The 26,348-nt window shown below is 41.0% G+C and overlaps 1 protein-coding gene across 7 annotated transcripts; it reads right to left on the bottom strand.

The window, feature by feature from the left end:
- On the bottom strand, nucleotides 1–26,348 carry LOC144718981 (mis18-binding protein 1-like). Of its 7 annotated transcripts, XM_078594643.1 has the most exons (14): nucleotides 26,185–26,336; nucleotides 22,940–22,982; nucleotides 21,825–22,032; nucleotides 21,435–21,514; nucleotides 17,410–17,546; nucleotides 12,977–13,064; nucleotides 12,248–12,453; nucleotides 10,253–11,033; nucleotides 8,871–9,046; nucleotides 6,843–6,991; nucleotides 4,952–5,097; nucleotides 4,383–4,461; nucleotides 2,904–2,970; nucleotides 1–1,829 (listed from the first exon to the last, which is right to left on the bottom strand). In XM_078594643.1, exons 3-14 carry the CDS (start codon nucleotides 21,963–21,965, stop codon nucleotides 1,720–1,722), a joined length of 2,160 nt encoding a protein of 719 aa, XP_078450769.1. In that variant the 5' UTR covers nucleotides 21,966–22,032; nucleotides 22,940–22,982; nucleotides 26,185–26,336; the 3' UTR covers nucleotides 1–1,719. The 7 variants fall into 7 exon arrangements, with proteins under 7 accessions (XP_078450769.1, XP_078450768.1, XP_078450771.1 ...); XM_078594642.1 differs by lacking the exon at nucleotides 22,940–22,982 and having other exon boundaries at nucleotides 26,185–26,348; XM_078594645.1 differs by lacking the exon at nucleotides 22,940–22,982 and having other exon boundaries at nucleotides 1–1,826; nucleotides 26,185–26,348.

The raw sequence follows: 26,348 nt of genomic DNA, 5'->3' as shown, positions 1-26,348 counted from the left end.
TTGGGACTTTAAAAAAATGTTTATTTGGTCGAAGTCAACATAGGCAATGTAGTAATAACTAGTTATACATTTTTTACTTCTCTTTCAAACATTCCTTGAAACTTTACTTGAAGGAGATACGGGCATCATAAAACCATGTACTGTTGTTTACTTCATGTTCAATCTTTACAATATGTCCATGTCGAGCCCTCTTGTCCCCGCACCCTCAGATTTGCACGGTTGGCTACGTACGGTGCGAAAACACATTCCTGCGGAGGGAGCTGGTAGTAACGTTGGGTTGCTCGGTCAATGTACAGGGTCAACGGCGGCGTGGTGTATTCTACAAATATGCTCGACTGAGGGCGGGCACAAGCCGGCGTGATTAGGTTAAACGTTGAGTTTTATAAGGGCACCACGGGGTGACCAGCCCCTCCCCACCCAGCCCCACCCCGCCCCTCCCCACCCAGACCCACCCCTCCGATTTTTGGATTCACGACGGACAGACGGACACAATAATCCCCTGTGGGCTGGTGTAACCAGGAGGTTCCTACCAGTATAAGTTAAACATGCAGACAAGCCCCTCGTGGAGGGCACACACCTTGCGGGTTATTTGAGCAGACTTCACCGTTGCTGGTTGAATGCGAGAATACTTTTCGACATTGGATCCGGAGGAACAGTGACACTGCACATGTGGATTCACCTGCTTTACGTGAATATCGTACATAACAGACACGACGCGCGCGTTGCAAGATTAATGGCGAAAGCAAAGCATTCAAATCAACCGCATGACAATTCCACTCGCACTTGTAATCGACTTGTACAGATTATTAGTGAGAGTAAAATTGTCATCTACAACAATTACATAATTTCCAGCACTCAAGAAACAAGTACTGACAAAAAAAAATGGAGATGGATACAGATGTATTAAGCAGAATAAAACTTTCAAAGAGAAATCCATACTGAAATTTTAATGTACAAGGCACCTGCTATGCTTATGCATTTGTATGTTTACAATGCTCTCACCTGTGTTGGTCCTCTTAAATACCCATTGTGAAAACTATTTGAATATTGGATTCCTAAAGCCCTTTTACTTTACTTGACACAGCAATTTGAAAAATCAGTTTTCCTTTAGCATGAAGCCTGCTGGACATCTGTGACAAAGAGCTTCATAGCACATCGGATTCCTCCTGCAGTCTCAAATAAAGATTCAGATTTTGAATCCCTGCCGGCTGAGCAACATGAAGCACAAAGAGACCTGCATTGGGAAATCTATGCCTAATTCCTAACTGAAAATGTGACTGTAAATATACTATAACTCTGCACGTGTCTCAATATTTTTTTTTTTTACAAATATTGGATAATCATTCAAGTTGATAAAGCATTAAGGGTAAACTTCATATTATCAACATTGTTGCATCTTAACATGTCAATAGTAAACTTGTAAATTCAGTGGATGAAAATGCACATATATTACAGCTTCATATATCGCACGTCAGTTCGTAAGTCTGAAGCATTGTTTCCATACATTTTTTGCAATTGTTACTCTCTCTTAAAGACGAATTACTGTCAGTGGTAACTGTGAATATATATGTTTAATTATGACACCCATTAGACCCTGGTTACTTAATAAAGTATGCAAAGTGTTTTCATGTACAGCCAATCCGATATGATACTAAGGAATGCCAGGTGAGAAAACATTCAGCTGAAATGTGTTTGAATGTGCTCCAAATATGTTGGAACTCAATCAGAAAAGTAGTAATCTTCCTCTTCGTCGCTGTCCTTGTCCAGGCTATTTGGCAAGATATTATCTTCAATTAAAATGCCATTGCTAGCCAGCGTTGGAACTGCTGCTGGAAGAGAAATATTGTAATCAGTAACCTGTGCAGTGACGTTCAAATATCCCTTGTTTATTTATTGCAACAAACAAGGTCAAATTTTAGACCGTCATGAATTGGCAGAACATTTCAATCATTCACGTATGACCGCCAATGTAATTTTTTTGGATGGCAATTGCAGGACACTAAAACATCCCGGTCTACACAACAAGTGCACACACGCCAGGATAAAGAAATGTGTTTAGAATTATTACAGAAACATTTATCAATGTGTGCACGAATCCAGAAATTAATACAGTTGCAATGTTTTCATCTTTCCATTTATAAATAAGTTAATGTTACATATTTTGGAATGCGCCACGCATTTGTGGCCAGCGTTTGAATTACGATGAGCATCTGTTATAAGAGTCTGTTGTAGTGTAATACTGTACATAGATAATGCATCATGTAGGAAAATGTGGGTTAATTAAAAACTAAAGTGTAAACTATTTTTATTTTACCAGGCAAGGCCCACTGAGCTATATAGCTCTTTTTCAGAAACGACCCGGCCACAAATGATAGCTCAACGAAGTAGCTTATCATGTGCACATTTATATCAGTCAAATACTCTAAAAGCGCGATTCTAAATGTGGAGGGAAAAACCGGAGGTTCCGGAAAAAAATCCACGCGACCACGGCATTAGGATGGGAATCAAACCCACAACCTCCTGTATACTAGGCGAGGTCGTTAACATCTCCTAGCCACCGTGGCGCTCCAGAATAACAGGAGGGGAAATTCATAATGAGAAGGTTGAAGCTCAAATCATGTTCAAAGTTTCAATTCGTCAACGTGGCTCATTCCTCCAGGATTTATAAAATGAGTATCACATTATAGATTGCAAATAGTGATTGCCATTTTAAAAGACTGGTATTTGCCAGATGACTGGAATTCCCACGAATAACTTTGTTCCACCAATAAAGATGCAAAAAACGACTCTTGGTTTGAGTACGCAAAGAAAGCGCAGTATATAAAATAGGCTCTATCGCAAAAGTATTTTTTTTTTAAAGTTCTGTTGGTTCTCTATAAAGAGACGTTTGACTTGCAGCTTACCTCTCTCAGTTGTGAAATGGTTTATTGGGTTGGTGGCTCTCTTGTGGGAATCATCCTTGCACACCTTCTGAAACAATAAAAATAACATTTCAAATTTACATAAAAACTTCACGCGTGTCTGACGATGGTGGTACACTTTGTCAGAACATACCATCTGTAGACATGTAAATATGAACACGATTGGCTACGTACGGTGCGCGAAAGAAGTTCAACACACGTAAAACCACTGGGTACAAGTTCAGTCAATGAACCTTTAAATTCTGGCTGGTCACCGTTGTCATTATCACACGTGTCATTGTCATCGCACTCAGGCAAAAGCGTCACAAGTGAGAACACTTTAGTCAGATTTCTAAGTTGGTGGCCTAGAGCCCTAGATCTTTGATAATGTTAACAAGAACGAGTTTTTTTAATGAGTTTATGACAAGTGTCGTCTGAATATTAGCCACGAGGGGACACTATTGGACCAACTTCATTTCCAAGGGGAGCAAGGACCTTGTGTGGCCTGCACAAATATCTGAATGCAGTAGACTCTTGATTATCCACCATGCGGTTTATATGATTTGCGGATTAACCGCGCTGCTGAGATTTTGACGTAAATTAATAACGTGGATTTTCCCTTAAGCCCAAATGAATAACCTAAAAACAGTTATATATTGTTATTCTTGGAAATGTTTATTACAAGTCACGTGCTTAAACCGAAAAAATATGCGCTCCGGTTAATTCGAAATTCACGTGATCGCCTCTACAGTACAGTAGTTGCATATCTTCACAACAGTGGGCAGAGTGTGAGTGATGTTGATCGGTGTGGCTCTGCTTTCCACTTCGTGCGAGGGAGCAGGAAAGTGTTATCACAGCACACACATCGATCAGTTTGATCGTTAGTTTTTGGCATAGAGATCCGTGAAAATTTTAATATTTTTGGATTATCCGTGATTTTGAATTATCCGCGAACATCCTCCCCATCATCAGCGCGGATAATCGAGAGTATGCCCAAGGGTCATGCAAGACAAGTGATCTTGAGATTGAGTGTGTGTGCGGCACTTCCCAACTTAAGAAATATTTCCGTTCCATCACAAATGTGAGCGCACAAAAACTTTTTTGTACCAAATCCTATTTACCTATGGGATCTTTTTGTCAGTATCATAGTTTGAAAAATAGACATAAGTTTGAACTTTTATGGCAATAAAAGAGGTACAGTACTAAGATGTTCAAACACCAAATAAGATACCATTTGCAAGACATCAATTCTGCATTAACCACAAGTACGTGTGGCAAAACATGCAAACAAACATGCTCTGATAATATATGCGTTGTCTTTGAAACTGATTGGCCTACAACCAAGTCATTTTTGCGCTTATATTGAAGTTTGAAATACATGTGACATCTGTCACGCATGTGCTATAGACAACACTGTGATGAAGCGGTTTTAAGTTCCAAAGATTAAAAAAATCAACCACCGACAGATCCATGAAGTCGTACCTTTTTTATGTTAAGATTACCCCAATTGCATCCGACCTTGCTGCGTTGCATGTGGAATATGTATCGGTCTGCATCTTCCCTGAAAGTGAAACAAAAGGAGAAAATGCCATCCTTTAGTGATGCTCTATTACAATGGAAAGAACTATTATAGACAGTCAAGAAGCAATCCACAACTTTAACGAGACACCATTTGTATCTGCACGAGACAATATGGGTGAACAAATATTTAAACTGATCAACAATAAATGCAAGCATGATATTCAGATACAAGTGTTATTTGTTTCAACTTTGTTCAACAAGCCTTCATAGCCCTAACACTATTCAATACAAATTAAAGTTTAACACTTAAATCTCGAAAGCTTTGTACGGCCACATACTGACTTGCTAAATCTTAAACTAGATATCATATATAATTCTATTGGACACACCACCACCTCCTCAGGAGTCCAACGTAAACTTCAACATGGAAAGTACTATATTAAACAACCTCAGCCAGTGCCTGTACATTAATATAGGAATGCGTATAAACAGGTGCATGGATTGTGTCCTTCCATCCTCCTGAGCCATACCTGTGCACAGGCTCCAGCATTCCCGGACTAATGTGGTTGTTAGCCAGGACACCAAATGACATTGATAATGGAGACTTAGGCGTTGCTGCCCCTGGAGTTTGCAGATGACCGAGATCATCTGTCTTCATCGCCCTCACAGACGGTATCTGTGCCAGCCACAGGAGAATGGGATTAAAGCTGACAAAAAAAGGAAATTTCTAAATAAATTTTGAATAATATACCACAATAGCTAAACTTCATGTACTTTAACAATGATTGCAATAGACTTCACATAGTCACTGCTGTTGAGCCCTTTGACAGGACTGGAATCCAGTAATCATAATGTATCATTATCTTTACATTATTGTAGTGACATCGCGGATGTGACTGTGTAATGCCGGTTCGAGAGAGGCACGGCGTGCGATGTATTGACATCGCGGGCACCACTTTTATGTGGGTGCAGTACCGGCCCTAGAGGGGCTCGGTGAGCACTGACTTGGAGTGCTGGATGGCACCACGCTCTGCGTGCAGTGCCGACCCCTACAGGATAGGATGTGAAAGTGCCCGGCCATGGGAATGGGGTTACTAAGGGCCATGGCACTCTGGTTGACCCTGAAGAACACGTGACCGGTAAAGTCTACACAGGGGCTCCCAGGTGGGGGCTCGGGGTGATCACGTGTCAGGGCCGAGATCCTGCTCGGAGGTTCTCGAAGGTGGTCGTGGCTAAGGGCAGAGCCAGCTACACCACAAAGGGACCGGCTGCTGTTGTCATCCTAAAGAATCTACGTTCTACGTCCGAGAAGAGTGACCAACATGTGGACCTGGACCCAAGCTGGGGTTCTGTCCGTTGTACCTACTCTCACTGTAATTAGTGTAGTTAGCCTGGTGGTTACGTAGCTAGTTACTGTGTAATTAGTGTAGTTAGCCTGCTGGTCCACCACCCTAGGTTGTTATCTGGTAAAGGGGCAGTTACCCCTTTGTGTTGGTATCAATAAATGTGTTGCCTCCAAAGAGTACGTCTGCGACTCAGTGCAACTCACTACATTATTATAAGCAAGGTTAAATACAAAAAATATTATGATAAAAGTATACAATTCCTACATGCTGTCTCCTGCAGCAATGACCAATATGAAGTGGGTATATATTAACGAACAAATGTCCCATTCATCAAGATTTGAAATGCAACTGTTTCCAAAATGTAAGCCAAATTTGTGTTTTTGTAAACACTGCTGGATTAAGAACTCCATACACCGTGGTCACAGGGGTTATTTAACCATTTGAGATTGATACATTTCTCAGTAAACACTTAAGCGGTAATTATATTTAATTGAAGCATTCCGAATTATTATTTGGATTTCAAAACTTTAAAGTCAAGGTGAGAACTCAAGAGACAATGGTGTGGTCATTTGTAAGTGGGCGTTGTGGCTCGTCATGTCTCTGGGCCATCATGAAACAGGAACAAATGCCATACATGTTCTGTCCCATGCTCCATTCCACATCCCGAGTAAATAATGCCCATCAAATTATCAGCAGTATCCTAATTTAATATTCTTGGAACAATAAAATAATTCCGATGTGGGATTTCCTCCAAAAAGTTAAAATATGCAGCCATGTAAGCCATGATGAAGCTCTTTTTCAGAAGCGACCTGGCCAAAAATGATCGCTCAACGAAGTGGCTTATCACGTGGAAATTTATAGCAGCCAAATAACTTAAAACGCATTTTCTGAATGTGGAAGGGAAAAACTACAGGGCCCGGAGAAAAATCCACGTGACCACGGGAAGAGAGACATGCAAAACTCCAAATAAACAGCAGGTGAGAAGGGATCGATCCCACAACCTCATGTATACCAGGCAAAATAATTCACATCTCACCATTATGGCACCTGTGTCATTACGCAGACTCAATCTTACCACAATCTTCTTGCCAACATAGATGGGTGAAGCGCCAGAAGCGAAGGGGTCGCTGTAGTCATCCTTGGTCAGATGGTCTAGATATTCATGCACTTGCCGCTTGCGTTTAAGGGTACCCGCCCTGGCCGTGATCCTCACAGTTTCCTTTTCTGCGAGACAAGTGTTAACGCAAATTAAATTATTGCCCTTAAAACAGTGATACACTTTAGACTGACTGTACGGTTACACTGCATGATCACCACTATCCAATGCAATGGCAAAAAGGTAAACAGAAAGAAATATATTTCCCAACATGTGTGCAAGACAGAAAACAATACAATTGTTATAAAAAAAGTGTAATACATGATTTTTGTACATGGAGATGCAAACTAAAATAATGTATTTAGTATGTACAGTGTATTAGATGCACAAAATACTTTAGTGGTGGGGGATGGAGGGGAGGGGTGTTGGGGGATGGGGTAATTGACACTTGGACTAACCAAGTAACTTAACTACAGTACATGACAATACAGTATAACAGCTTAATTGTATTTTTACATGAAGAGTTGGATATTTGAAAAACAAAGTGATCAAAATCTATTGCTTTTTCTGACAAAACATTTATATACTGGTTGTCCCATCGCACAACGCGCGTAAGTCAAATCACACTGTATGAAGCCTATTTTCCCATAGACATGCATGTTATAAGGGGGGATTGCATTACCAAAAAAAAGTATAATTTCATTTTTTTGCCCTGGATTTATGTAAAAATGTAATACGTAATAATACTGTTAACATTTTAAAATGTACTGAAGGAGTTAGTAACAAATAAAATAATATTTAAAAGATTACGACTCACAAAGAATACTTAATGAGTAACTTTGGGGCTTCTTGAACGCTTCCGTGGGCTGCTTATACTCGGATCTAAGGTGGCTATGCCCAGCCCGTAACACTGGGCGCTGCCATGTGGTGGTGACACCATCAGATCGAGACTTTAGTTGGTTAACTTGTACATTTTTACTTTTAATTATTAACGAAAATATATTTTTTTGAAACATGTAATTTTACAAAAAAATATTTTCTCGAGCACCTAACTATGAAACGCGTAGCATGAGTATAAAGTATGTCCCTCAAAGATGAATCGCGTAACTGCGAATTCGCGTTGTGAGTGGGGCGTTATGCGAGGGATGCCTCTGTAGGAAAACCTTGCCGAACGCGAAGGTTACGTTCCTGGAAAACTCCGTGTTGGCGAAAAAGCGCGCTCAATAAATGCCGAATCGCTCTCCATTTCTTGTGTGTGTACACACTTTCATTTTCAATTTTACCTCAACACAAAACCTCCGTCTGCATTACTCTTCTTGTACCACTCACTCATGCCTAATGCTCGCCCCTGACACTGAGTTTCCAGGAACCACGCTCGCCCCTAAAACGGTCACTTGAGCATTACCGATTCGAGCAGGTTCCCGGAGTATCTCGGCTCGCCCCACCTTATACCTTTGCCCCAGATACACCTCCCTCTCTGATTAGTTGTTACTTAACCGTGCCCGTACCCGTAATTCCCCTTCCAGGCCAGCAGGTGTCACCCTGTCATTACAAATGTGTAAAGCTGAAATACGCGTTGCATAAAACCGCGTTGAGTGAGGTTTTTCCTGAACGTTAATTTCACGCCTAGGATTAGCATGGTTGGTTCCGTATAGTGGTGCGAAAGAAGTTAAACAAACATAAATAAAACATTTACCAACAAAATAATACCTGAACTCTGAAATACAGGCAATACACTTTAAAATCTCCAGGCAAATGTTTACAAAATAATTGGTTAATGACAAAGATCCTGACTAAACAATCATTGAATATCTTAGGGTGGACTATATCTTTGACTGCTTCAGTAAACTAAACCCAGAGAATGACTACATGAAATCCACTCAGACTGTCCTAATGCGCCACAAGCTTTTCATTGACAAGATTAAGACTATGACTTTAAAAAGATGACCAAATTACCACAGTTATGGGGCCCACAAGGGGCCACTCTAACCACATGCAAAACTGTACCTTTTTCTTGAAGTTTGCCAGAAACCTTGGTTGGCTTTGATGTAAATCGGGAAATCGGTAGCAACTTGGAACCCATTTTGTAACGCTTCTTGCATTCATCTGCCGTACGGCAGCCCACCGCATCGGACACTTGATTCCACAAGATCGACTTTTTCTTTGGGAAACTGTCCACAACGCTGGCAAACACATTGTTAAACAGGCTTGTGTGATGTTACAACCATTGCGAATAAGTTCAACTACGTGTTAACATTTATTTGCTTTATTAACGTACGCCAATTAATATACAAAATGCACAATTGAGAGAGAAAATGTCAAACCTTGTGGTCTGCAAGGTTCAGCATATTTGCGATTATATTATCTGCAGGACTCCCATTTGCATTTCATGACAAAAAAAACAACAATTCATTAAAACCTCCAAATGCTTCTTGAAAATGTTTTGGGTAAATCCACAACTCATCACAAGTGTGCACATCAGAAACCGTGAAGGGGGTACACCCCCCTTGTTAAAGAACAACTAAAGGCAACATCACCCAAAAGCAGGTGATGTCACTGGGAATGTGCAGGTTTTGGTATCTCTTTCACAGATAGACCTTGCACCACTGAGTCTTGATTGCCCGCCTTGATATTCAAGCTTTATACAACAACCTTTACTTAAAGCTTTCGTGACTATAGGAAGTCATATTCTCTTTGGGTCTTTCGGTATCTACGTGCCTTTACCGAAAAGACCCAAAGAACATATACAACAAATCGGGTGCCCTAATACCTTCGTGTTGGATTAAAATGATTTATTCTATGCGGTACAAAAACATAACAGGAAACAAGGTGACCTTAAGGCAAAAAGCACCAAATGTGCAAAATGGACCAAGTGAAAAGCACAGAGTTCTAAGTTTTGGTCAATCGAGTCATGTAGCACATACAAAACAAATTAAGTGCATTCGTTCAATAAAAATGTCCATTTGTCAATTGTATAAGGGTACAACACAGTTCAATGTCGCACGTATGTCTCATTGGGTGACTGAGGTATAGGCAGATATTGGAACGTTCATAGGAAATTATAGCTGCTCAGTGCACAAACACTGCAATGGTGGTTGATTGGTCAGGACGGATATGTGACGTTAGATATGCGACGTTCCAATGTACGTTATTTATTGTGAGCATCAAACTAGATTCGAAGCTTTCGTGACTTCTGGAATTACTCTTTGGTTCTTTCGGTAAAGTCACGTGGAAAGAAATTAAATTAAATAATAATAGAATACGACGGTTCGATTGCAACACAAGCAACCATAATCAGGTACAAATGTCTGTTTTCTCGTTCATGATGGTTGCTTGTGTTGCAATCAAAACGTCGTATTCTATTGTGAGCATTATTCACGCAGACATACCTGTACAACCTTGCCAACTCCTCTTTGCTCCATTCAACGGTGGATTCTCTCTTGCGGCGGTTAGATGATGACTTTATTTTCCTGGAAATACCTCGGGTTTTGGATTTAGTCTCCTTAAAGCCTTTCTTCTGTGTCTTAAACTGTTGGGTCTTGGAGGCAGGTTTACCCCTATAGCTTCTGTGTTCATGGTCGTCTTTTGAATGGGTGACGGTTTCGCTTATGTCAATTGCACTGGAGGACACGTGCTTTTTTAGTAACATGGCCTTCTTCAATCCTTTTCTTTCTAGCAAAGCCTTGTCTGCATTCTCTTTGTTGAAACTTTCCACGCTTGCATGTCTTCTCATGATGGATGTGGCATGATAATTTCCTTTTCCACGTTTTTGTTTCAAGTTTATTCTTTGTTTGCTAACAGAGCTCTCAGAAGTCAACGTCTTTTCCTTATTGGCAAATTTGCCAGGATTCACTGGGTTTTCCTCAGCGTCTCCTCTTGTTCGCACACCCATAAGGGCACTTGGATTATCTTCCTGAGATCCTCGGCTCATATTGAGCCACGGGGGGGGCTCTTGCAAAGGATCCATGGTCAGAGATTTAACACAAATTCTATCAAGCACGACAACAGAATGTTTCACTTTCTTGTCATTGATGCTGCACTTGTGGGACTTTAGTACAGACTTAGCACTCCATTCTTGGGAGCAGAGAAGCTTCTCCAACGGGTCTCTCTTGCGTTTTGTTCGGGTAGAGGAATTATTTTCCGTGTTGCTTCGCCTGTCTTGTCGTTCACCTGGAGGAAAACCCACGTATGCCACTTTAAACCATCTATTTCAGTAAATAAAAAGAAAATGATAGGCACGACCTATTATAATTTCGGGATTATAAAAAGAACTGGAGTTGTATTAAATATGAAGTACGAAAAAAGTTACTTCTTATAATGTCATCAAGAATGTTTATCAGCAGAATCACAAAGATGACTTGTTTTTTTTAAACAATATTAATACATACGTATATATAATCACTTGTAAATTATAAAACATTAAAGTTATGAAATCGTTATAATGGGGAACGGTAAGTTACGAAGGCTGGGAATGCATCCTCATAGTATGAATGTTACAAGTTATTCAATATATGTTTTGATACACGAATGCACCAATTGCGTATAGGGGTACTACTGTATTACTGACACCCCATCAGCCACTCGGTTTTATGGGAGGGCCTAATTTCAGCGACATTGGTTCAAAACCAATTCTGAACTGGGTTTCAAAATTCAGTGTAGATCATTTAGGTGTTAACAATGGTAAGTTGGAAGAGATATTTAACACTGTCCATAATGTATTTTTCCATTTCAATTCCAGTTTTATCGTACTTAATTTCAAATCACTTTAAACGGATTCCATTATTTGTCAACATGTTTTCAATGCCTTCCATTAAAAAATTATCATTATTTTGGCTACAAGAAACAAAGCTACCCATATTCTTGGTTCTTTCGGTAAAGTCATGTGACTTTACCGAAATAACCAAGAATATGAATCCCTGCAGTCACGAAAGCTTTAAATCAAAAGCTACCCATGTCAAAGCTTAGCAACAACCAGAATTCAACAGAATACTGGCATGGTACATAAGACTAAAATGCATAGTTTTAGATATTCGCAGTAGGTTTTTGTAAACCCTGAAAAGTGTCCCATAGATAAAACATGTTTAGTAATCTTCTTAGGTTTTTTCGGTAAAGTCACGTAGGTAAAACATCAAAATGAATGAAAATAAAATAAAATCAAAATTCACGACGTTTCGGAGGCAACACAAGTCTCCGTCATCAGGTGGGACCGTCACAGCCAGATGATGACGGAGACTTGTGTTGCCTCCGAAACGTCGTGAATTTTGATTTTATTTTCATTCATTTTGATGTTTTACCTATGTGACTTTACCGAAAAAACCTAAGAAGATGATTCCTTGCAGTCACGAAAGCTTCAAATCTAGAATGTTTAGTAATGGTGTCCTCACCAAGTTGCTTGGGCTGGAGAGTATGGAGGTGAATGGCACACGGAGTGATCAGACGTATGTCACGTTCAATTCCCTTCATCACAGTGTCACTCGTCCTCTCCGCCACTTTAGAGGGTAGCTCATTCATTGCAGAAGATGTGAGACAATCCATCTGCTCATCATGGAGCGATGTGGATTCACCGGTGTTGCTATTCCACCTCTCTTTCCTGTAAAATTGGAGTCCATTGTATACAATTTTCTAAACGTGTGAAATAGGCAATCCCATTACAAGGTACTCCAGTCACACTAATGTTTTGTGAAATAGAGGCAATGTGCTGCCCAATAATTCAGATCCAAAGACAAGAGCCTCCTGTGTCTCCTCAAGGTGAAGCAGACCAATAATAAATATGGGAAAGCAATGCTTCTCGAACTTAACAATAAAAATTGTATACAATTATTTAACAAGAAATAAAGAAAATATTATGAGACTTGCACAATTCACATGTTACAGTTGTTATTATTTTCAAGTCAAAGTTTTCCCATTACCAGTCCCCATTTGGGTGACATCATGCACTAAATGTACCATGTATTCTCCTCAATAAGTACATTTCATGGTAAACTTCTGATGGCCTTATAGAATGCTCTTACAGATTTCTCATGTTTATGCGACCAACTAAATCAGCATTACGACAATACATTTACAATTTCCGGACTCCAAAAAACGTATGATGCGTGCTACGCAAAACTTACTGAACAGCGAGGTATTTATCAATAAATAGTTTCCAGTCTTCGGGAAATCCATGTTTAAATGTTTGTATCATATTCCAGGAAAAGCCAGCTGTGGATAAAACAAAAAAGGTATGACGAACAGGATTAAACTTGTTTTGTGCAGATTGCATAGAAAATGCACCGGTGTTGTTAAACACCACAATCAAGACTGCATAAAATGACAAATGGTAATGTTTATTCTGCTTAAAATATTATCACACAAGGTGCAATCGTACTCTTGAGCACTTGCACGAGCCACTACAATTGTGTTATTTGTAATAGCAAAGTTTTGGAATATTTCTCAAAAATAACAATTATGTCACAACAACTTTGAAGAGTCTCAGCATAGTATTACTTTCTCATCTAAAACAATCTGGGCAAATATAGTTGTTCGTCATTGAACAAATCATGCCGATGAGCTCTGTGAGTGTGAAATCTATCCTCAGCTCCCATGCTGCAAACTGCCTCATGTCTTTCTGAAAAACTTGATGGTGAAATGATTATCAGCAAACTTACTCTACCATTATATATACTCTTTGGTTCTTTCGGTAAAGTCACAAAGGAAAAAAAGAATAATAGATCACGATGTTTCGATCGCCACACATCGTCTTAAAGACATCGTCTTAAAGTCTTAAAGACGATGTGTGGCGATCACAAGCAATCGTCTTGAAGGCGATGTGTGGCGATCGAAAAGTCGTGATCTATTATTTTTTCTACCTACGCGACTTTACCGAAAGAACCAAAGAGTATGGATTCCTGCAGTCACGAAAGCTTCAAATCAAGATCATATATATATTTTAATCATTTTCTAACTCAGGATGAAGTCGTTATTGCGTTATGTCTCTGTAAACGGGGGCCTACACAACTCTTTTGAAAATGATCCAATATGTTAACATATATATTAGAAAGTTGACTTGTTAATTAAAACTCACCTGATATAAAATTGGCTAAATTTATCAAAGAGTTGCCCAAAATATGGCACAAAAACAAGCAATAAATGAATGTACCTGTCCGGCAAAGGCAATAACATTGTTGTGTGTTATATCACACGATAGCGTCATAACACGTGACATAATCTTACTACGTGGTTTGGAATGGAACATTATTTTTACTAAATGAAACCTTCCGAGGACAAACGCATGTTGGAGAGTGTTACAGAATCCATGAACATACGCAATTCTTTTTATTTCTTTTTTTTCGATTTAAAGCTTTCGTGACTGCAGGGATTCATCTTCTTGGTTCTTTCGGTAAAGTCACGTAGAAGGGAAGTAATAAAATAATAAAAATAAAACATAATAAAACAATTCTCACGACGTTTCGGCCACAACGCAAGCAGCCATCCTCAGGCGAAGAATGAAACACCCCAAGCTTGGAGCGTATATTTAAGCTGGGTTAGAGGGGGGGGAGGTGGGAAGAAGAGCGCCTAAACAAAATAATTTGCATATCAAGAGGAATTCAGCATATGGAAAATGCGTAGGAGGTGGGCGGGGGGGGTTCCAAATCAATACTATGCCCGTGCATTATGCAGGATTAGCAGCATCAAAGGGGGGGGGGGAAGGGGGGGAGCATTAACAAAGGAAAGGAATGTTAATAGTATGTAGCTGTAGTTACTAAACAACCACGTAAAAAACTACAGTATAAACTGCATGACAAACTAAAGTATAAACTACATAGCATCATCAGTAAACTTACTATACTCTACAATAAGCTGAGTTACTAACAGTAAGTAATACATGAAAAATTCTACGTTGTAAAAAATTATATAATATGCTTCCATCTAAACTTTATTCTCTTACATCACACGCGTCTATACCGTACTATATACTTCCATAGGCAAAACCAACATTAAATTACATACTGTATTGCTATAAACCACCCTATACCTTATACATTTTTAATATAACACTATGTATTATTCTACCCACCCTAATGTGTATCAAAATGGTTTATTACGTCCTTCCAGTGATTGCTAAGCCAGAATCCATCTTCTCGGTTAAAATTGTCTCTGTGTTTGTAAATGTGGATCGCCTCATGTACGAATCTCTCATGATAGCCAGATGGCTTGCAGAGAACCTCTGTCTTGGAGAAGTCAATGTCATGTGAGCCCACTGAGTTGTAACAGTGATCTGCCACGGCTGAGGTGTTTGTCCTACAGTGTTTCAGGTCAGCTTTATGTTCACGGATGCGGTCCGAGACATGTCGTTTGGTTTCCCCAATGTAACTGCTACCACAGAGGCAACTTAGTTTGTAGACACCAGGGTACTGTATGTCTGGAACCACATCTTTTACAGACGGTACCAGATCACGGATTTTATGTACTGTGTTGAATCGGACCTGGATCTTGTGTTTAATCAGGATTTTGGAGATCTTTTTTGTGACCCCAGCAATGTAGGGTAAGGTGATGGTCTTGAAAGGCTCCTCAACAGGATCTTTCTTGGTGGTTGGAGTGATGGCTTTGCGGATTGTGTAGTCGGAGTAACCATTAGCCTTAAGAGCTTGGCGTACGTGTTTGAGTTCACTGGAAATGTGTTCATGGTCGGAGATGCATTGGGCTCTATGATATAGAGTCTTGATGAGAGAATTCTTCTGGGATGGATGGTGGTGGGAATCCGGTTTTAGATAAGCATCCGTGTGGGTGGCTTTCAATGAGCCACTCTGTCTACAGGAAAGCCACCCACACGGATGCTTATCTAAAACCGGATTCCCACCACCATCCATCCCAGAAGAATTCTCTCATCAAGACTCTATATCATAGAGCCCAATGCATCTCCGACCATGAACACATTTCCAGTGAACTCAAACACGTACGCCAAGCTCTTAAGGCTAATGGTTACTCCGACTACACAATCCGCAAAGCCATCACTCCAACCACCAAGAAAGATCCTGTTGAGGAGCCTTTCAAGACCATCACCTTACCCTACATTGCTGGGGTCACAAAAAAGATCTCCAAAATCCTGATTAAACACAAGATCCAGGTCCGATTCAACACAGTACATAAAATCCGTGATCTGGTACCGTCTGTAAAAGATGTGGTTCCAGACATACAGTACCCTGGTGTCTACAAACTAAGTTGCCTCTGTGGTAGCAGTTACATTGGGGAAACCAAACGACATGTCTCGGACCGCATCCGTGAACATAAAGCTGACCTGAAACACTGTAGGACAAACACCTCAGCCGTGGCAGATCACTGTTACAACTCAGTGGGCTCACATGACATTGACTTCTCCAAGACAGAGGTTCTCTGCAAGCCATCTGGCTATCATGAGAGATTCGTACATGAGGCGATCCACATTTACAAACATAGAGACAATTTTAACCGAGAAGATGGATTCTGGCTTAGCAATCACTGGAAGGACGTAATAAACCATTTTGATACACATTAGGGTGGGTAGAATAATACATAGTGTTATATTAAAAATGTATAAGGTATAGGGTGGTTTATAGCAATACAGTATGTAATTTAATGTTGGTTTTGCCTATGGAAGTATATAGTACGGTATAGACGCGTGTGATGTAAGAGAATAAAGTTTAGATGGAAGCATATTATATAATTTTTTACAACGTAGAATTTTTCATGTATTACTTACTGTTAGTAACTCAGCTTATTGTAGAGTATAGTAAGTTTACTGATGATGCTATGTAGTTTATACTTTAGTTTGTCATGCAGTTTATACTGTAGTTTTTTACGTGGTTGTTTAGTAACTACAGCTACATACTATTAACATTCCTTTCCTTTGTTAATGCTCCCCCCCTTCCCCCCCCCCCTTTGATGCTGCTAATCCTGCATAATGCACGGGCATAGTATTGATTTGGAACCCCCCCCGCCCACCTCCTACGCATTTTCCATATGCTGAATTCCTCTTGATATGCAAATTATTTTGTTTAGGCGCTCTTCTTCCCACCTCCCCCCCCTCTAACCCAGCTTAAATATACGCTCCAAGCTTGGGGTGTTTCATTCTTCGCCTGAGGATGGCTGCTTGCGTTGTGGCCGAAACGTCGTGAGAATTGTTTTATTATGTTTTATTTTTATTATTTTTTATTTCTTGTTTTTTTACGAAGTGAAAGATAACCAGAAATATTATTATACTTGATACAATGCAAAAAATGGAAGGTGATTATTATGAACATCGCCATATTTGTACAACGGAACCCATTTGTTGCGTATGACATGGACTAACTCGATGATACATTACATCTGGACATCTGCGAAATAGATGCTTGTATGCAAGCATGTTGACCTTTTTCACACTGTACGTAGCCAGCCGCGCTAATCGGAGGTTCATGGCTCATGGGATTCCTCCCGGATAAATCAAGATTCCGATTTTGATCTAATGAGCCAAGCAATTCTATTTAAACCACGCAATCGGGGGAAACGGCCTGGCCCAGTATTTAAGTCAAGTTTCTAGTTCAAATACCTTCCATTCGTGCATCTTGGGCATGGATGCAGCCTTCAAGTATGTAAATGGAACCTGAAGCAGTCTCAAATCGTTGGGCCGATATCCGTTTCACTATGGCACTACTGTGCCAATACTCCTCATTCTGCGAGGCGTAGCTGTGGGAACACACAACAACACAAGCTTCATAGCATTCAAGCAAAAAAAACGTATCAAATCAAATGTGTATATGTTTGTGGAAGATGATGTATGCATGATTTTTACAGATATAACGAGTTTCCGTAAACTAAATATTTAGCGCTAAGTATAGGCATGGTGTAAATGATGGAACCTGGAGATGAGTAGAGCCCTAGTGAGCAGGCAGGGGGCGGTAATAAGAAAAGTCAGACCCAAGGTAATGTGGAGGGAAAAAATTAGCGACGATGACAGAGGGAGGAAGTCAGGAGGACTGTGCATACACGGTGAGAGGGAGTGGAAAAGGACAGGGCAGGGGACCTGAGAAACACGGGGAGATAAGTGAAAATGCGACGAAAACTTGAGAATGGTAGATTGTGGGCAGTAGAGGGCAGTGCAGCAAAATCCATTGTTGTTCCATTTTACTTCCACGTGACCATGTCTGTTCTCCCGTTTCACCAACCAGCATTGCCCAGCATGAAGAAACAGAAAATAATCAAAATGACCCATATGGAATGAGGTGCTCCTCATCCAGCAGTGGTTTGACAAAATTTACATGATCCTTAGTTATATGGACTGGAGTAAAATGCCATGACACCTTATTGTAAAACATTTACTTAGAACTTTCGTGACTGCAGGAATTAATATTCTTTGGTTCTTTCGGTAAAGTCACGTAGATAGAAAAAATATAATAAAAAAATCATAAAAAGAAAAGAAAAAAACCCACGACGCTTCGATCGCTACACAAGCGGTCGTCATCAGGAAAAGCTGATTAGCCTCTCAAGGATTGAATGCTGATGTACCCAATGGTGGAGCCAGGATTTTCAGGTAGGGGGGCAACCCCTCCAGCAATGAAAATTGATAGGAGTTGTTAGAAAGTAAGGACTTGTCCCTTGCTTTTTATTCGACGCGTGTGCGGCGATGGTGCAGCCATTGATCGAGGGTCGAATTCGAATCGTGTGTGATCGGCATCGCGCTCGGTGAAGGTGAATGCCTTCAGGGAATTATTCTTTGGTTCTTTTCGGTTAAGTCACGTCTAAAAATAAAATAATAAATTAAAATAACATATTACGACGTTTCGATTGCAACACAAGCAATCATCATCAGGAATAAAAGAAATAGCAACAAAAAAATCTAACTAGAAAACTATAGACAGACATACAAGCAGACAGACATCACAACGGCACACAGAGAGAGGACACACATCGGCACAAAGAGAGGGGTTGTCTCTATGACGGTCCCTTAAATATAGAGAGGGGGGGCGAGAACGGAGAGAAGGAGGGGGCAGAGAGAATTAGCATATCAATGAGTGTACGCCAACGTACTGCTGCTGCTGCAAGTAAGATGACAATGTGGAACGCGCACGCAAAATTGAAAACTAGGAGACAGGCACACGAAAATTAAATAACCCAGCAAAATATCGAAATGTGATGTAATACAACACAGAGAGTTGGTTAACACACAATTAACGCATAGCCTGGTTGATTACGTGTTTCAAAATTTGCTAAGTTAGAATTTTAAGTGTGAAAATTCCAAAGAGAGGACACAGGCAGAGAGAACAAATAGCCAGAAAGAAAAAGGATAAGCTTAAAACTTCCCCGTAGAAGTGGTTCAATCTTAATTTAGGAGCTTTCGTGACTGCAGGAATTATTATTTGGTTCTTTTCGGTTAAGTCACGTCTAAAGTCGTGTACTGTATACGCAACTGCGCACAATTCTGAGTCACTTATAACTGCTTTGCTGTTACTTATTGCCAATTATGGACTCAGACTATTGTCCTATCATCTCATAGAGTCCCTGGCACATAATAATATGCTACACAGTGGCAATGGGGGTCGCAAAATGCCGATTTATTACTAATAAACCCCAATGATCCGTTCGAAATTAGGGATTTCGATCACATCATTGGGGGGGCACATGCCACCCCACCCCCCCACTGGCTCCGTCAGTCAGTGGATGTACTGGCCCTGGTGAGACACTGCCTCACCAACACATACTTCAACTGGAATGGAACCTTCTACAAACAAACTGAAGGCACCCCAATGAGTTATCCCTTATCTCCGGTTGTAGCCAATGTTTTCATGGAAAAATTTGAGATGGACGTCATCCAGGCATCCACTCTACGCCTGTCCTTGTGGAAGAGGTAGGTGGATGACACGTTTGTCATCTGGCCACATGGCCAACCAGCTCTGAACCAATTCCTCAACCCCATCAATTCCATACACCCAGCCATCAAATTCACCATGGAGGTAGAAAAGGATGGCAAGCTACACTTTTTGGATGTCCTAATCCAGGGGTCGGCAACCTACGGCTCCGGAGCCGCATGCGGCTCTTTACGGGCTGCTTCTTGACGATATGTACGTATGTACAGTATGTACTCAGATGCATTGCGGCTCTTGAAATACTGAATTTTGTACCGAATTGGAAAGAAATGGCTCTTCTTGTTATTTTGGTTGCCGACCCCTGTCCTAATCGAAAAGAGACCAAATGGCTCAATGAGCCATTCTGTCTACAGGAAAGCAACCCAGACTGATGCCTCCCTAAAACCTGATTCCCACCACCATCCATCCCAGAAGAACTCCCTCTTCAAAACTCTACACTATAGAGGTCAATGTATCTCCGACCATGAACACCTAACCAGTGAAGTAAAACACATACACCAAGCTCTCAAGGCGAATGGATATTCTGACAACACAATACGCAAAGCCATCACCCCAAGCGTGAGGAAAGAGCCATCTGATGATCCAATCAAAACCATCACCTTGCCATACATAGCAGGGGTAACCAAAAAGATTTCCAAAATCATGAACAAACACAAGATCCAAGTCCGATATAACACAGTACATAAAATTCGTGATCTGATCCCATATGTGAAGGACAAGATCCCTGACATGCAATATCCCGGCGTCTACAAACTAAGCTGTGTCTGCGGCAGTAGTTATATTGGGGAAACTAAGCTACACGTCTCGAACAATGTTCGTGAACATAAGGCAGATTTGAAACACGGTAGCACCAATACCTCGGCCGTGGCTGATCATTGTCTTAATGCGGTTAGCTCACACGAAATTGATTTCTCGAAGACGAAGCAAGCCCACTGGCTATCAACAAAGATTCGTTCATGAAGCCATCCATATATACAGACATAAACACAATTTCAACCGAGAGGATGGGTACAAAATCGGCAATCACTGGAAGGACGTTATCAACCAGTTTAAGTCATAGCTGGCTGTAATATTTCCATTTTAGACTTAGCAGCCATTTAATTGGTGGAAGTCCACTACCAGGACAATCACTGCCCACTATTGCCATCACCACTAGCAGTAGCCCTTTATTGGTGAAAGCCGACCACCAGCACTATCACGATCCACTACTACCATCACCTCTAGCAGCAACCTCCACCGCCACCAGTGTGAGTTTGTAATTACCTGGCAGCACCGCCCTACATGCTGCTGGGTCACCGTTTATTAATCCCTTACATTAACATGAGCTACCCCACCCATGCGACTGAAAGCGAGGTGCAATAATTACCTGGAAGCCCTTTAATTGGTGGAAACCCACCACCAGCACCACCAGCACCACCCCACATGCCTGCTGGGTCACGATTTTTTAACACCGAGGCTACGCCCATTTTAAACCTTTATAAACAGCTTGCCTTGAGAAGCTAACCCCTTTTTCCTGATCACGACCGCTTGTGTTGCAATCAAAACGTCGTGGTTTTTCATCTTTTTATTTTTTTTACCGAAAGAACCAAAGAATACCTTATTGTAAGCCGTCGTAAAACAAAATCCAAAAAACATTTAAAAACATAACACATGAATAGCAAACCATAGTAACAGCAGCACAATAAAGAGATGATGGCTAGTCCGTACTTACAGCCGACGGCCTACAAGGCAAACTGCAGAGAAATCATCCAGCGGCTGAATAATCCAGCCCGTCAGCACGATCTTCTTGCCCTAAATCATCACAAGCCCATCAAGATCAGAGTGCTCAGACAAAAATATGCAAACAACTTTACTTGCTTTCTCCAAAGAACAGTGATATTAAATCCTACAATAACAGACGAGTGCTACATATACTTCCGTGCATTATCTACGTGAATACACTATGCATTGGGGAGTACGATCACCGAATAATGTCATGCTAGACTTCCAAAAAAACAAGTGCCGCTGCATATATTGGCAGGGTAGAATGGTGACAAACGAAAACACATGGGAACTGAATTACAGCAATGTGTTGATGAGAGAGTGGGTGGTGCTGGGGTACCGGGGGTTTGGCAGGCTGGTGGCGGACGTCCTTACTACTGAGCAGGTTTTCGCCGTGCATCTGGCTGCAACCGAAGCTTTTCCAGCAAGCCTTGTTCTGGTTATCTCGAACGAGGCCACGTTGTCTGCTGGTCTCTGTCATAATTTTTTAATTGTTGGGATATCTTCTTATGCCGATTAAAAAGAAAATTGATCTTGGATTCTCAATCCTGCAAAATAGAAACTTTAATTAAAATTGGCATTATTTAAAATACAGTATACTAAACTGCACATTGTACATATTACAACATAAATGGACTTCAGCTCCATACTGTCATTATAACTTAACATAATGTATGTGGTTTACAATAATTCCAGAATCAAATCTGTATATTACACTCCAAATGTAAAAATCCTTCTTGAAATTTTTACAATTAAAATAAGGGTGTTTTTCAAATGATGATTTCGCCTTGGGCAATATTTCTTCGGTCTATGCATCGTCCCTCTCTCGCAACACCGTATACATGTCATATTATGCATCTGTAATAAAGTTACTTATACATTAGTAGACAAGTCAGCATCTTCCTGGTAAAGCGAACACAGGGTAGCAATTGTATCCAATGGTGGCCCTCTATCAATGGTGGAGAAACTGGACATTGCTATGGTAGCAGCCAGTTTTTAGCTTGAGACGGATCCTTGTTAGTATACATACAATTGTAGTGACTAACTCGGAGACGATAAGACTTGGAGGCACTTCTTTTATTTACTCTTTTGTTCTTTCGGTAAAGTCAAGTAGAAAATAAATAAGTTAAATAATAGCATACGACGTTTCGATTGCAACACAAGCAATCATCATCAGGTACAAATGAACGAGAAAACAAACCTAGTAAACTTAGAAACATAAGCAATACAACACAGAGAGTCGGCTAACATAACAGTCAACACCCTACCTGGTTGACTACGTTTTTCCAAAGATTGCTAAATTTGAGAGAGAGACAAAACACAGACACGGAGACACATAGACAGACACAAAAGCAGAGAGAGATAACAGAGACACACACATAGGCACACAGAGAAACAACACCTCTCTGTCGAGGTCTTAAATAGAGAGAGAGCGGGGGAGGGTAGAGAAATTACCATGTCAATGAGAGATTTGGAGCTTTCGTGACTGCAGGAAATACTACAACACGAGGACACACAGAGAGAGAGAAAACACACTTAATCAAACAAACTGTGCAAAATTTGGTAATGTAACGCAATACAACACAGAGTCGGTCAAGACACAATTAACGCATAGCCTGGTTGATTACGTTCTTCCAAAGATTGCTAAATTAGAAGTGTGAAATTTTTAGAGAGACACAGACACGGAGACACAAAGACAGACACACAAGCAGAGAAACAACACAGACACACAAATAGAGAACCATCAGTATAATACACACCCTACGTGGGTACACACTCAACAGTCGCTCGCCTATACACAACTCTACGTGGGTACACACTATTACTGTTGCTAGCCGAAACATAATACTACGTGGGTACACACTATTACTGTTACTAGCCTATACACAACACTAACCGTCTTAACACAGACGGCGCTGAACCGAGACAGCCAACAACTATCTAGCAGCACAATATCGAGTGAAGACAGCGACGATGGCGACGATCTTGAACAGCACAGCGGAGACCCCACTCCAACAACAGCCCTGAGGTCCCTCACAGGGGCCCTTCTTTTACTCTCAGCGTGGCCTCGCTCCACCCCGGCCACGCCCCCTCTCTGGAACATACTAGCGGGTTCACAAGGCTTTCCGATGCCCCCCCCCCCTCTGTGACCTTTCCACGAGATGTCCCCCTATCGTGTCTATCATGGCCTGCTGACTTCAATGCTGCCGTACATCGCAGATCCTTTTATCGCCAGCAGCCAGCACTATGCCACTATACAATGATGAACACTGTTTTAAACATATTCTTGGGTTATTTCGGTAAAGTCACGTAGATAGAAAAAGTTAAAGTAAATAAAAACTAATTTTTTTGTTTCTCCTGATGACGATTGCTGGTGTTGTGATGAAAACGTCGTAGTTTTATTTTATTTACTTTTATTTTTTGTTTCTACGTGACTTTACCGAAATAACCAATGAATATTAATTCCTGCAGTCACGAAAGTTAAGTCAAAACTGTTTGAAACATCATATAAACCTAAAACAAGCGATGCAGTAGGAGCTGATGGCATTTTCGTGATATTGAGCTGAAATTAAATTTAAACTTTCCTTGCACGTAACTACGTTGCTCTTGAACGTCACTTTTACTATATTGTTTCTGTTTTTACAACACAACCGTCGGTTACTGAGCCATTAAAATAAATCACAGTCTGCGGATATAATGATTAACACAGTACTGATAGGAAGATAAGTCTATGGGCTAGTACCTGGAACCTTCACTGCATGCTCTACCTATAATTAACATTCCATGCAATTATTTATCACGTGAAGGTAGGAAAATTACGGCTCCATCTGTGGCAGTGATTGGCTTTCTGCACTATGAACCCGGCAATATGACCAACACTGCATGGGGAGGTCTTCATTTAGCAGTAGATTAAGGGGCTATAAATTACAGCATATACGTAATTGCAAAAGTGAGCATCTCGTAATTGTTATTTTTTAAAGACATTTCATCAATGAGATACGACGTATCAAACTATACATACGCAAGTGCCACGGTTAACAAGACCAACCCATGTCGTTTACATTGTGCAATGTTGTAATACCGTATCGTGAATATTACCCCAAGGGGGTAACGTGTGGCGATTATAAATGTAGTGACATACACGAGTCATTGGCGAATAATCATTTCGGAATCTGCCAATACAAAACTACGGTTTAAAAAAATGTTAATCCATACGGTAACCTAAAACGATATGAAAGACCTTTCTAAACACACAGATCTCCAAGAGTAACCAGCAAACGCGAACGTTGATGTTTTGCTTTTATTCGCTCGCAGTTAACTTCTTAAGTTAGGATAACCTCACAAAAACATTGACGTTCAGTATTCATACATTTTATTTCTCATTGGACCTGGCGTTACTCGGTGTGAAACAAAATTAAAATAATTCGCCCAAATGAGGTCGAGAACCAACACTGCTCTATTGCACACGTGCCAAGCGGTGTTTGTTAAAAACGTATAATCCAACCCACACCGATTGAATGAAATGTCTCGATTCCGTCATCAATCCAGTTAATAAATACCTTACACCGTATTTTATAACAATGGTAATACTATATACTATCCTGTATAGGGGGGGGGGGGAGTGGTAAGGCATCTCTATGCGGCACGAACAGATCGGATTCCCGTGCACGGCTGCCATCAGTGGCCCGCGATATCCGCAACCGATTCGTGAGCCCCTCGCTCCTGTCGCCAACTCGCACGTGGCAGCAATGGTGAAGTATGGTCACGTAACACAACGACTAATGGTGAAGTATGGTCACGTAACACAACGACTAATTGTGAAGTATGGTCACGTAACACAACGACTAATGGTGAAGTATGGTCACGTAACACAACGACTAATGGTGAAGTATGGTCACGTAACACGACTAATGGTGAAGTATGGTCACGTAACACAACGACTAATGGTGAAGTATGGTCACGTAACACAACGACTAATGGTGAAGTATGGTCACGTAACACAACGACTAATGGTGAAGTATGGTCACGTAACACAACGACTAATGGTCAAGTATGGTCACGTAACACAACGACTAATGGTGAAGTATGGTCACGTAACACAACGACTAATGGTGAAGTATGGTCACGTAACACAACGACTAATTGTGAAGTATGGTCACGTAACACAACGACTAATGGTGAAGTATGGTCACGTAACACAACGACTAATTGTGAAGTATGGTCACGTAACACAACGACTAATGGTCAAGTATGGTCACGTAACACAACGACTAATGGGCAAGTATGGTCACGTAACACAACGACTAATGGTGAAGTATGGTCACGTAACATAACGACTAATGGTGAAGGATGGTCACGTAACACAACGACTAATGGTGAAGTATTGTCACGTTTAGAGGTTTAGAAAAGACCACAAAGCAGAGGGACTTCTCCTCACGGCGTGAGGGAGACAAGGCCGCAGGCCTCGCTTCTCACCGAACAACAACACCTACCAGTTTAACACTTAGGCTTTCGCCACCAATATCATCCATAAGAGAGGCTTTTGTGTTAAATCGCGTAAATATATAAATGCGTCGTTAAACCCCCACACACAGCAGCCAAACACGTAAACAGAACGTGGCCAATTCGTCACTAGTCCAGAGCACGAACCGCCGGTGTGTGTGTGTGGGAGAGTCAGGCCGCGACATTGACAAACTTACCACTTGTCGGGCGGGGGGGCGAGTCGTGAGACTGCTCTTGTTCGGTTCATTCATGAGACAACCACAACCAACTCTTATTAGTGCTTCTACCTCAGCCACCACGGCGCCACCAACTTCTCAGTCTCTCCACGGCGGCCACACCGCGGGGTTCCTCCCTCAGCGGT

This window comes from Lampetra planeri, chromosome 5, assembly GCF_965212315.1.
Source record: "Lampetra planeri chromosome 5, kcLamPlan1.2.h2, whole genome shotgun sequence".
Lineage (NCBI taxonomy): Eukaryota > Metazoa > Chordata > Hyperoartia > Petromyzontiformes > Petromyzontidae > Lampetra > Lampetra planeri.
The sequence above is the reverse complement of the archived record's forward strand: the minus strand, read 5'-3'. Positions and strand labels throughout refer to the sequence as shown.